Source organism: Lycorma delicatula, chromosome 1, assembly GCF_047948215.1.
Source record: "Lycorma delicatula isolate Av1 chromosome 1, ASM4794821v1, whole genome shotgun sequence".
In the NCBI taxonomy this organism is placed as follows: Eukaryota; Metazoa; Arthropoda; class Insecta; order Hemiptera; family Fulgoridae; genus Lycorma; species Lycorma delicatula.
In genome coordinates this window covers 12,631,925-12,646,168 of record NC_134455.1, presented here as the reverse complement: position 1 = coordinate 12,646,168, position 14,244 = coordinate 12,631,925, and the positions used below count along the sequence as shown (strand labels likewise).

General features: G+C 32.8%; 1 protein-coding gene across 1 annotated transcript in view; it reads right to left on the bottom strand.

Moving 5' to 3' along the window:
* LOC142327138 (uncharacterized) overlaps positions 1-14,244 on the bottom strand; it is a 39,569-nt gene that overhangs the window by 14,970 nt on the left and 10,355 nt on the right. Inside the window, exon 2 of the mRNA XM_075370064.1 lies at positions 2,643-2,720. Within this exon, the coding sequence (XP_075226179.1) occupies positions 2,643-2,700 (58 nt within the window). The 5' untranslated portion in view covers positions 2,701-2,720. The remainder of the gene's footprint in view (positions 1-2,642; positions 2,721-14,244) is intronic.

Here is a 14,244-nt window from a genome sequence, read left to right as displayed (position 1 = left end):
CAAGTCCTGATTCTAATCCAAAATAAAAACTGTGCAGTAAAGTACGAACATTAATGAATTTAGTTTAATTTTGTATTTAGCAAAGAATTTTTCTGAAAAATTATGAATACAAGAATAGTAGTGGAAATGGTGAAAGAAGAACAAAGTGAATTTAACAAGGGAGGAGGTACAAGGAATGTAATAAGGACTAATAACGACTACAAAATACATAGAAAAATTCACTGGAAAATAATGTATGAAAATGTATTTGGAAAAGGATAACCAATGAAATATTAAAAAGTCAAATAGTGGAATGAGAAGATAGAATATCAATTAAAGAATTGTTACAGAATAAAAAGCATTTATAAAAATAGAGTATGCACAAATTTTGAGGGCTTAACCTTTGAAGAGGAATAAGAAAAGAGTGTTGTATATCCCCAACCTTATTTAGTATGTATGAGTTGTGGATATAAAAAATGCTCTAGAGTAGGTTGAAGGGATCAACATAAGAGGAAGGAAAATGAATTTTATAAGAGATTCTCAGATGAAATGTTATTTTTAGAAATTGAATCATGTAAATCAATAGATGATTTCAGTATTAGAAAAAATAAAAAATGAGAATGAATGTAAAAAAATAAAAGTAATTAAAATATGAAACAATGTCTACACAAAAGAAAAAAGAGTTGAAGAAGCAAAATAATGTAGATTAAAATAAAGATTACAAAAGTGAGAATGAAACAAAAATTAGCATAGTATTGGCTAATGGTTAAGTGATTATCCAGTAAAATTGAGTTAGATTTATGGAAGCATCTTTGTGAAATAATATGTGTGCAGTACCCTTTTATTATGGATTTGAAAAGTAGCGCTAAAAGGATCTGTAATAGGTGAAAAAAGAGAAGCCTGATAAAACCAAAAATGATAGATGATATACAAGAAAATAGGAACTACCAAGAACTCAAGTTTAGCTGATATTAGTAGAGTATCAAAAGAAAAATGATGCAAGTACCTGCCTCAGGGTAGATAATCATATTAAAGTGATTGTATTATTAAATATCTAATTTTTAATATATGATAATTTTTTAAATGTATAATAATTTATATATATAAATTTTAGAGAGCATTAAAAGATTTAAATGGCAGAAAGGCTCCTGGACGGAATACCTGTAGAATTACTGCGCAGTGAAGGTGAGGAAGCGATTGATAGATTATACAAACTGGTGTGTAATATTTATGAAAAAGGGGAAATTCTGTCAGAATTCAAGAAAAGTGTTATAGTCATGATACCAAGGAAAGCAGGGGCAGATAAATGTGAAGAATATAGAACAATTAGTTTTACTAGTCATGCATCAAAAATCTTAACTAGAATTCTATACAGAAGAATTGAGAGGAGAGTGGAAGAAGTGTTAGGAGAAGATCAATTTGGTTTCAGGAAAAGTATAGGGACAAGGGAGATTAGTATAAGTATAGAAGGGAGATTAAAGAAAAACAAACCGACATACTTAGCGTTTATAGACCTAGAAAAGGCATTCAATAACGTAGACTGGAATAAAATGTTCAGCATTTAAAAAAAAATTAGGGTCAAATACAGAGATAGAAGAATTGCTAACATGTACAGGAACCAAACAGCAACAGTAATAATCGAAGAACATAAAAAAGAAGCCGTAATAAGAAAGGGAGTCCGACAAGGATGTTCCCTATCTCCGTTACTTTTTAATCTTTACATGGAACTAGCAGTTAATGATGTTAAAGAACAATTTAGATTCGGAGTAACAGTACAAGGTGAAAAGATGAAGATGCTACAATTTGCTGATGATATAGTAATTCTAGCCGAGAATAAAAAGGATTTAGAAGAAACAATGAACGGCATAGATGAAGTCCTACGCAAGAACTATCGCATGAAAATAAAAAAGAACAAAACAAAAGTAATGAAATGTATTAGAAATAACCAAGATGGACCACTGAATGTGAAAATAGGAGGAGCAAAGATTATGGAGGTAGAAGAATTTTGTTATTTGGGAAGTAGAATTACTAAAGGTGGACGAAGCAGGAGCGATATAAAATGCCGAATAGCACAAGCTAAACGAGCCTTCAGTAAGAAATTTAATTTGTTTACATCAAAATTTAATTTAAACGTCAGGAAAAGATTTTTGAAAGCGTATGTTTGGATTGCCGCTTTATATGGAAGTGAAACTTAGACAATCGGAGTATACGAGAAGAATAGGTTAGAAGCTTTTGAAATGCGGTGCTATAGGAGAATTGTAAAAATCAGACGGGTGGACAAATGAAGAGGTATTGCGGCAAATAGATGAAGAAAGTAGCATTTGGAAAAATATAGTTAAAAGAAGAGACAGACTTATAGGCGACATACTAAGGCATCCTGGAATAGTCGCTTTAATATTGGGAGGACAGGTAGAAGGGAAAAATGGTGTAGGCAGGCCACGTTTGGAGTATGTAAAACAAATTGTTGGGGATGTAGGATGTAGAGGGTATACTGAAATGAAACGACTAGCACTAGATAGGGAATCTTGGAGAGCTGCATCAAACCAGTTAAATAAAATATCACTTTCGGTGAAATTTTGAGAAAGGAATTGAAAAATGTATATATTTATTCTTACATTTACTTTATACAATTAAATAAAAAATAGATGTTAAGTAAAAATTACCTTGACAATTGTACACCATATAGAATACGATTAATATTGTAAATCTATTGGATACCATTTTTTCTTGACATGTACCACCTGAAAAAAATTAAATTTTTAATTCTGGAGGCTTTCTCCGTAATTATAGACTCTCTCTCTGTCTCTCTCACTCTCTCTCTCTCTCTCTATATATATATATATATGTATCCTTCTATATATGCTTTTAGAAGTAGTGTTAAGTGAGCAGTATCTTAGTGAATTAGGTGTAAAAAAACTGAAGTTTTTAAAAACGTTCATTTGAATATTTAAAAAAAATTACTTTTAAAATACTTTACTTCTACTAACTGCTAAACCAATTTTAAGGAATGTAAAACAATCTGTTTAGACTAAGGATAATACAAGGTGAAGTTGTTTCTGGATATCTTTTTCAAGGAGTCAGAAATAATGACACATATCAGCATTCCAGGATCTCCAAAATGATGAGACTATTAAGCCCTGAATATATTCATACGATTTTTACTCTGCTCACCGATGGGCTGGATGTGTAATGAATTTTACTATTCCCTGAGAAAGCCAATGTGACTAGTGCCATATATAAATGGAAAACAATTGAATGTAGATTTATTTTCATAAATTTCAGAATAAATTTTTATTATTATAAATTTAGTTTTAACATTCTACCTGATTAGTGTTTGACTTTAATTAGGAATGTATCTGCAGATAGTTATCAAAGAGGAATGTCGATTAGGAGGTTTAAATAAAAATAAAAATTACGTATATTGTCAATTGTTAAGTACGTAATTCTTGTTTTATGATACCGTGTGTGTTAGCTACCATTTATTTCTTCATACATTTTTATTATTGTATTTAGACGACTACCCAAAAAGGAGTGTAATATATTTAAGATGTATGTATGTATATTTGTTGCACTGTTGTAGCTCAACGGCTGAACTGATTACCGCCCGCCCGGTCTTTAATTATCCTATGTTAAAAAGCAATGTTTATTTTTTTGGCGGTCATGATTTTTAATATTTATCTTTTGTTAAAAGGGAACTGAAAAATTTTTTTTACAGTAGTAATCTATGTAAAAATAAATCAAATCAGAAAATTTACCACTCTCCTAAAGACATATATGTATATGTATGTGTGTCTAATCTTTACTTTTTAATTCTTTGTATAAAATATAGATTAAATAAAAGTGGAAAATCTGAAATAAATGTGAACTTAGTTTTATTTTAGTCATGCATGTTTTCTTACAGACCAATGGATTCCTTAATTTTTATTTCAGAAAAATAACTCGTTGCGCCCTCTACTAGCCTATTTGTTACGTTTCATTTCTAGTTTTACGGTTTTTTAATTTCATTATACAGCGATATTAAATTCAATGATAGCTTGTTCTAGCGTAAATATTCATTTTTTTACGTGACTTAGTTCATTTAAATCACCGTTTTCCCTTCCTCAATCACTAGTATTTATTTAATTTCGATCATAAATATAATCTTGTAATACATGTCGAATCGCTTAGTTTTCTTGTTTGTTTAATGTCTAATATTCTATTGATTATAAGATATAAAAAATTTATCAATTAAGGGAATTTACTGTAGGGATCTTGTACGATAGTATTTATGTTGCTATAACGGTTAATTTCTCGTGTTTTATGAGATGTTAAAACAAGTTCTCTTGTTTATGATCAAATTGATGTCGTTTGTAAATCAAACCTTACTTTTTAGTGTCTTAATAAAAAAAGGGGCGAAAGAGTTAAGCTTGAAATCATTATTAAATATTTTTTATGGTTACGTAAACTACAGTCTAAAATAACATGTCACCTCCTGAGGCTTCCTCAAAAAAGTTATAAAAATGAACTGTCTAAACATTGTTTGGCTGTCTTAAGTATTAATCAAGTAGACAATTATTTAAAAATTAAATATTTAACCTACCCTTCTATTTTTATTAATGAGTTTGCAGTCTTTGTAAAAAGACCGGAGACTTAAGATATTTTTGAATTATTGTATTATTTAAAAGAATTTCCGATCATTAAAAAAGTTTTCTTTTTCACAAATAATATTACTCTGTCGATTAATTTGAAAATAATACTAATAAAGGAATGTAAAATAACTTAAATTTTACTGCATCTAACACATGCATAAATATGTGGTGAAAATAGTTTTCAACAAGGCCTTCTAAATTTTGAACTGTTTGGTAATGTTAGGTAGACCAAATAATTTCTTTTTGCTTTTTTTTAAGCCCTGGAACCACCGTTTAAGTATTGCTTCAGAGGATGAGATGAATGATGACAATTTTTGTAGCGTGTGAAAAATGCTATGCTTGACCGGGAATCGAAACCGGGACCTCCGGATGAAAGGCCGAAAAGCTACCACTCGTACCACGGAGGCCGGCACGCAAAATACTACCAAACATTAGTATAATTTAACATTATATGCTTACATTTATAAAGTTAATATGAACCTAAACCATATCTATATTTTATCTTACAATTTATGTTTTAATACTGGCATAATTTACGATTACATGATATATATAATGTATTATTATATACCAATCATAATGAAAGATCTATTAAGTGAAAACCATAGTTCAGAGATAGAAACTACGGAACATTATGAAAGAAACCCAATATATACGCACTATCCGACAACTGTGCTAATTTTTTTCAACATTCAGTATTCAAATTGCACAAAAACACTGGTGGACAAAAAAAGTGCAAGATATAATTTCTATTTATGTCTGTTTTTAGAACAGTTTTGTTACTTGATAAATTATAAATACTTTATTAGACTAAAAATTTCAGAACTCATATTACTATAATACAATTTACTCTTTCTAGTCTGTAGTAGTTATGATAGTAGAAAGCGATATATATAATATACTTCCAATTTAGTTTGATATTATTGTTCATGCTACCTATTGCGCCTTCATTGTACTGAATAGATAATTTGCAGTAGAAAACCGAAATGTGTTTTGCATTTATAAACGTATGCAGGTGTAGTAATATATCTACATTGTCATTAACGTGAACCGGATGTTTTAAAAATAATCATAAAAAATTGAATATTTACTTTATAAAAGTTTTATCGGTACTGAAACACTTGTTAAATTAAAACATTTGTTACTTACTATGAACGAAAAATTATATCCGGCAAATGATGTCCATTTTGGGCAATACATTGTTGTAGCCTTTCACGGTAACTGGCCTCAATTCTTTGCAGCATGTCTACATCAATCTGGGTGACGTGATGACGAATTGCGATCTTTAGGTCGTCCAATGTACGCGGTTTATTGCCGTACACACGCGATTTCAGAAATCCCCACAGAAAAAAATCACAACTAGTCAAGTCGGGGGACCGAGGGGGCTAAGGAATGTCGCCGAATCTGGAAACGATCCGTCCCGGAAATAAGTTACGGAGAACAGCAATTGTTGCCCTCCCTGTGTGCGCTGTAGCTCCATCCTGCTGGAATAACACATTTTGATAATTGATTCCCCGGTTTCGTAACTCAGGGATGAAAAACGTATTCAACATTGCAATGTAACGATCAGCTGTTACAGTTACGGCGGCGTCATTTTCTTCAAAAAAATATGGTCCGATAACACCGACTTTTCCTCTTGCACACCAGACAGTCACCTTTGGGCTATGAATTGGTCTCTCGTGACGCTGATGTGGGTTTCTTTCTGTCCAATACCGGCAATTCTGTTTGTTGACGAAGCCATTTAGATGAAAATGGGCTTCGTCACTCAGTAACAATAACAAATTTTCATTTTCTTCATAAACGGTAAGCATTTGTCGACAAAATTGTAATCGCTGCGTGAAATCTTGCTCGTTTAACTGCTGCTCGTTTGACTGCTGCTACCTTGTAAGGATGGAAATGAAGGTCTGTATGCAGAATTAGTCTTACCGTACTTGTGCTCATTTGAAGCGCTGCTGAATGCCTCTGAATAGAGCGGCGTGGGCTTCTGACAATGGCTTCCCTTACTCGTTCGATGTTTTCCGGAGTGCTAGCAGTTCGTCGGGGACCCGGTGGTTTTTTCTTCAATATTGAACCGCTTGTTCGAAGGTTGTTTACCCGTCGCAATATTGTGTTACGAGAAGGGACATTACGATGGATATTAAACTGACGGCGGAAATCTCGCTGAACAGCAGTTACGGATTCGTCATTTCGCATAAAACTGTCATACGCGTACAGGCGTTGGTCTAGCGTCCACGGCTCCATCTCAACGACTAAAATGTAAATGCTATGAACAAAGGAAACGTCAGACACCAGCCACGTGCCCCTCCCACCACGAACGCCCGAGTACAACCCACTTCAAAAACATCCGGTTCCCGTGAATGACCCTGTATAACGGATGGTCCAATTTTAAAACTTCAAACATTGATATTTCTGAATACTGGGCATAAATTTTATAAAAACGTAAGGAAAATATTAAAGCAGCTCCTCTAACTTATTAAATTCTGTATTATAATTATAATAATGAATTACTATATTATGATTGGTGAATGACTAATCTTTGACGGGGTTTCGGATTGGTTGGAGGGCAATTTTGTTTGCACCAGATAGGTAACGTTATGAAAAATTACTTAGCAGTATTGGTTCATGAACTCAGTTCAAAGATTTATTTTGAATAAAAAATCGAGTCAATTAGATAATCATTCGTTGAGAAATTATATATTGAAATGTATATGTATAATTTCTCAGAAAGAAAATAAACACAGGATATATCTAAACGTTAAAATAACATTTGTATACAAAAAGTTTAGATATCAAAAAATTTCACCTAGATTATTGCCCTTTAATAAAATAATCTACTCCTAAAATCTTACATATAATGGTGCAAGTATGAGGCATTGACTTTAAAAATTAAAACATAAGAATGCCAAAATTCTATTTTCATTATCCTTTCAGGAAATAATTATAAAAATCTAAAAACTGGAATCAAAAGCACGTTAGGTTTCGTAAAAAATTACTTGTTAAATTACCAATAAATAGTCAAAATAATATCTTCAATTTTTTTCTGCGGTATATAACCCCCATCTTGAACGTACCACCTACCTTCCTAATCACAGATATTTCATGATTTTGAGATTGGTAATCTTGAACAAATATTTGAAGAATTAAAAATTTTACTATACAAATCAAAAAGAATAAATGAAATTGTACAATCAAATTATTCTTCATTTATTACAATCGGTACTAGTTTAAATTTGTTGGCATTTGAAATCACTACTATTAGCCCTAAATTAAACATACATGCAGTACGGTATTTATCGATTAGTATCAATTCGTATTGTTTATAAGGGCTGTACGTTTAAGTGATCGCATCGGCTGGAATTCCAGCTGATGAAAGATATCGTATATTCCTTGCAATTAACCACCTACCATAATACGGTTCATTTCGTTCTTTCGCTTTAATTGCGGTGCCAGTGTGGCGTCATAGCTGAAAACATACAGGTGACTTCCAGGGTCAGTTTGGGTTAGTTGTGACGTCACATGATCTTCGGTAATTGAAACCGTGGTTATTCATTTTTGGCGATGCCAAAGTTCAAATTTGCCGCAGCAAGACCGCTATAGGGCGCCTGGGTAACGGATTCCAACCAATTATTATGAAAGTAGAAAAAAACATAATAATTGGAAGAATCCAGAAGACACAATAAAAATCCCTTTTATTAAAATTAAAAGGTTCGTTGAACAATGACTTTTGTTAGACTGTCCGCTTTCAAACAATGAACACCTGTTGTACCGTGAGAAGAGACCAGGTTTGGAATTCATCGGAATAAAAGTCCCGGTCTTCGCTCTCACGCTTCAACTAGGATCCGTTCCGCCAAATAAAGAGGCTAGAAATATATTATCCCTGAGAAGACCAGCTACAAACGCGTACATGCAAATCAGGTTAGCAAGACGTTGAGACGTCAGTCCCGCAAGGGTAGTTCTGCGAGGAGTTCAGCGAGGAGAGGCAACGAGATATGTGGAGTTGTGGGAGTTTGATGGGGTTCTGCGAACCAGTTCATCTTGTTCAGGCACCCGCTTCAGCGCGGTGGTAGGGTAGCTAAGACTTCTGGTCGTATGTCCCGGTAACGAGTAAAGTGGTCTCCCTTAGTCCTACTCGCGTTCTCTTAAAAAGGAGGACAGTAATCAGTGATTTCGTGTCGTACCTAGCCTACGTACTGCACCCTATTGATCCAGCAGCGGCGAAGAAAGCCGCTGCTGGATCAATACATAATGACAATATAATGTGCCGATGAAGCTGAGAGCTTCGTCTCTTAGCGACGTATGTAAATAATGTAATGTTTGAATATTTGTTAAATCTTCTCGAGTGTTGATTAAATATATTAAAAGCCATTCAAGAATGTCGCCTTTAAACAATGGTAAATTGATAGGTTGTCGTTGTAATTGTTTAATAGCTGTGTCTACAGAATGTTCTTGATTATTTACTCTTCGCTGACTATTTACCTGCGGATAATTCAATTTTTGTAATGAAGGCCTCAATTGATTTTCTTTGTCGTAATAATTTTGTTCTTTATCCATAATGATTATAATAACTAATAAGGTAAAAAAAGGAAAACTAAATTTCACAAATAATATTATGTAGCTAATGGTGTTAACGTAAATTACTAACCCATTTTCAATGTAGTGAAGAAAAGTCCAGAATAATATTTTCGTTGGTTCATAATTTAATTATTATTGTTACTGAAGATCACCAATGAAAATTGAACTTGCCAAGCTGCAGTATATATATTTCGTATATATATATATATATATATATACGAAATATATATACTGCAAATATATATATTTAATATACTGCGAAATATATATATATATATATATTTCGCAGTATATATTTTTTGCAGTATATATTTTTTCGTTATGGTCTCTTTGGACAGCGTTGAACGTTTTGCACAACAGATGTCTTCCCTCTGTTTTCCCCGTACAATTTCATTTCGTCTCGTTTAACTTGTTTCTGTTCATCAGTCCACTGCCTCCCAGTTCCAGTCTTATCTGTAAGTTTCCGGAAAATGTATTTATTAATTTTATCTCTAAACTCAGTTCTGTTACACTCATCGCCTTCGTTCAGTTGTAGTTCGCTGAGGTCCTTCTTAACATCGACTACTTAACTTCGTTTAACTTCCCTTAAGGGACTTCTTAACTTCGCCGCTTTCATATTTGTTAAAAAACTAAAGACGCGCTTCGTTAACCTATCATCCGATATCCTGAGTATGTGACCGTAGAACTTGACCCTTCGTTTTCTCATCGTCGACGTCAGCGGTTCGTTCTTCGGCAGTTCTTCGTTACATCTTAGTTTGTAAGATCCGTCTTCTAGTTTTCTTGGTCCCAATATTTTCCTCAAGATTCTTCTTTCACGTATTTTCATTTCCTGTTTCCATTTCTTGAGTATCAAACATTTTGATGCATAGAGTGCCTCTGGTTTGAGCACGGTAGTGTAGTATCTTATTTTTGATCCGTATGATATACTATTTTTGTTGTAGATATTCTTTGTTATCCCGTATGCTCTTTCTAATTTCCTGGTCCTTTCCGTGTTAGCCGCATCATCGAGTCCATTAGCTTGAATAATTTCTCCAAGTTATTTGAAACGATCGACTCTCCTGATATTCCCTCCTTTTGTTTTTATTTCTATTTCCTTGTGATGTCGGTATTCCATGTATTCCGTCTTCTCATAAGATATCTGTAGTCCTGTCCTTATGGCTATTTCGTCTAGTAACTCTATCGATTCTCTAGCCTCTTCAACATTTTTTGTAATTATTGCTATATCATCTGCAAAGGCCAAGCTGCAGTATATTTATATATAACAACATTACAATTTCACATATAGCTGATGTTTCATATAATTATTTAATTATCTGCTCTTATCCATATATTTTAATGATCCTGCCCAGTGGACCAATAATAATGTATAACGATTCCAACCGCGAAGTAATTCGTCGGTTGTGTAAACTGAATACATTAACTAACTGCCGGATAACCAAGTATTGTTCAGCACTTCATTTAGTTACTTTAAATTGACATTGAATTAATCATTACATTATTTCAATGGTTCCCAAATTTTTCGCTCAGTTTGGGAATCACTGCATTATGTTACAATTGTTTCATACTTTTAGTGTAGTTCACATTTTTAAATATGTATTAATATACTGTCTAGCTAGAACAGATATAGAACTAAGTAATATTATTTCTTTAACAGTTTAAAGGAAAATGTCAAATACAAACAATTAATAATTCTAACAATGATTAAAACCAGCTGGTTCATTAACAAATAAGAAGAAAGAAGATGGCAGGAGATATTTACATTTAAGCAGCAGGACAAGGAAAAGAATTTAATCTGAACATCAAGTTGGTCTTTACCAGAGAATGGGTTCGGCGATACCCATGTAGTTTGTTTCCAAGGTACTTTTTTAAATAACTTAGATTTTAGTATACATTTTCTTTACCTTTGCCTAACAATCGTTCCTCTATGGTATTAGTTCTTTAATATCTGTCTACAGTGCATCTGGGTTGATTTTATTTAGTGATTTTTGCATTAAAGTCTCCAGGTAATAATGGTGTTTGTAGTTAGAATTTTGTCTAAAAGGTTTGTGATTAATTGCCAAAAATTTTGTGTTTTTTCTCTTTGCGCTCTTTACTTCACATTCATTAGTACGTTTGTATTTACAACAGAAGAAATTTTGTTAGTTTATTTGAAGGTTAGCGTGGAAAGTCATTCATTAATAAATTTTAATTCTATTATTGAGTTTAATATGCTTTTATTTACAACGATCCCTGTTTCAAATTGTGGTAAATTCTTGATTACTCTCTTCCCTGGTTTTTCTTTATGAATCCTAAATCCTTCAGAATCACAGGGTGTTCATCCTAACACCGTGTATTTTGAAATGCAGTTATCATTATATTTCTCTTTCTTAGAAAATTTGTTAAAGTTTTAAGTTTAACTGTTTTTAAGACAGAACATACATTAAAATTGGCTAGAAGGTTTATGTTTTTGTGTCTAATTTTATGTAATTATTGTTTAATGCAGGTTTCAGGATGTTCCGACTCATCCTTGACACATTGTCTTAGGTCGCTAGAATCCAAATGCCTAATTTTCATTTCCTTGAAAATGGTAGATTTACTACTTCTCTACAATGTGCAACTTCCTGTTGATTTTTTGTAGGGTTAGAGAAACAAGTCCTACCATAATAATTCTCGAAGTTATTTGCTCTAAGGAGAAATTTCCAGCTCTCGTGAACAAACAACTTTCACGCTCGTTACAAGTCAGAAGCGACGCGGATTTGAGGCACCGTATTGGTCTGCAGATGGTATTTTATTTTTTCACCTACCCTGCAAATCTGCTGGCCATTAACATTTCCACCAACTGGGAATGCGCCAGATGGAGGACGATAAATCCTCACTGCTGGTTTTATTTTTTAAATTTATTGATCAGCAATTTAAAAAAAAAAAACTTTTTTCATAAAAAATTAACATTCAATCAACTATTTCGTTATGAATAACGAAAACTTAGTATGTACGATTGACAAATTTATAGCTTCTGTTTTCTAAGCTTAGCAAATTTCGTCTAACGTAGCAATTAAATTCATAAAAGAATAGTGCAAAAGTACTGAAGAAAGAAATTTTATCCCAGGGGAGCAAATATTTAAATAATAAAAAATCTTTCTCGAATAGTTTAATATAGAAATTAGAAAGATAAACAAACAGTGTTTTTTTATTAAAAAGGTGCTCATGAACTAAAACTTTAAATGGAAAATAGCACAGCATTGTGGAAAACGGGTTTAAGGATTGGCTGTTTGTTATGCTTGTGGGTAACGATAACAAAATCAGAAATGTGTATATGTATGTATTTTTTACGATATTTCAAGTGTCTTAAATATTTAAAATCTCCATAATTGAATTAATTAAGCTGCGTTAATTAAAATAAAAATTATATATTTAAATATGATGATGACTAGAATATTTGGTATTTATATCAGTTAAGGAGGATGAAATGGGAGAAACAATACTGAGATCTGAATTTAAGAGAGCATTAAAAGATTTAAATGGCAGAAAGGCTCCTGGAATAGACGGAATACCTGTAGAATTACTGCGCAGTGCAGGTGAGGAAGCAATTGATAGATTATACAAACTGGTGTGTAATATTTATGAAAAAGGGGAATTTCCGTCAGACTTCAAAAAAAGTGTTATAGTAATGATACCATAGAAAGCAGGGGCAGATAAATGTGAAGAATACAGAACAATTAGTTTAACTAGTAATGCATCAAAAATCTTAACTAGAATTATATACAGAAGAATTGAGAAGAGAGTGGAGGAAGTGTTAGGAGAAGACCAATTTGGTTTCAGGAAAGGTATAGGGACAAGGGAAGCAATTTTAGGCCTCAGATTAATAGGAGAAGGAAGACTAAAGAAAAACAAACCAACATACTTGGCGTTTATAGACCTAGAAAAGGCTTTCGATAACGTAGACTGGAATAAAATGTTCAGCATTTAAAAAAAATTAGGGTTCAAATACAGAGATAGAAGAACAATTGCTAACATGTACAGGAACCAAACAGCAACAGTAACAATTGAAGAACATAAGAAAGAAGCCGTAATAAGAAAGGGAGTCCGACAAGGATGTTCCCTATCTCCGTTACTTTTTAATCTTTACATGGAAGTAGCAGTTAATGATGTTAAAGAACAATTTAGATTCGGAGTAACAGTACAAGATGAAAAGATAAAGATGCTGCGATTTGCTGATGATATAGTAATTCTAACCGAGAGTAAAAAGGATTTAGAAGAAACAATGAACGGCATAGATGAAGCCCTACGCAACAACTATCGCATGAAACTAAACAAGAACAAAACAAAAGTAATGAAATGTAGTAGAAATAACAAAGATGGACCACTGAATGTGAAAATAGGAGGAGAAAAGATTATGTAGGTAGAAGTATTTTGTTATTTGGGAAGTAGAATTACTAAAGATGGACGAAGCAGGAGCGATATAAATTGCCGAATAGCACAAGCGAAACGAGCCTTCAGTAAGAAATATAATTTGTTTACATCAAAAATTAATTTAAACGTCAGGAAAAGATTTTTAAAGTGTATGTTTGGAGTGTCGCTTTATATGGAAGTGCAACTTGGACGATCGGAGTATCTGAGAAGAAAAGATTAGAAGCTTTTGAAATGCGGTGCAATAGGAGAATGTTAAAAATCAGATGGGTGGATAAAGTGACAAATGAAGAGGTATTGCGGCAAATAGATGAAGAAAGAAGCGTTTGGAAAAATATAGTTAAAAGAAGAGACAGACTTATAGGCCACATACTAAGGCATCCTGGAATAGTCGCTTTAATATTGGGAGGACAGTTAGAAGGAAAAAATTGTGTTGGCAGGCCACGTTTGGAATACGTAAAACAAATTGTTAGGGATGTAGGATGTAGAGGGTATACTGAAATGAAAGACAACACTAGATAGGGAATCTTGGAGAGCTGCATCAAACCAGTCAAATGACTGAAGACAAAAAAAAAAACGCCAACCCATCAAAAAAAAGGGAAGAATCAATTCCTACTGACAGCAAAATTGCCTGGGCAGCTGCTGTACTTGTATGGAAGATTTTCTATTTGCTAATCTT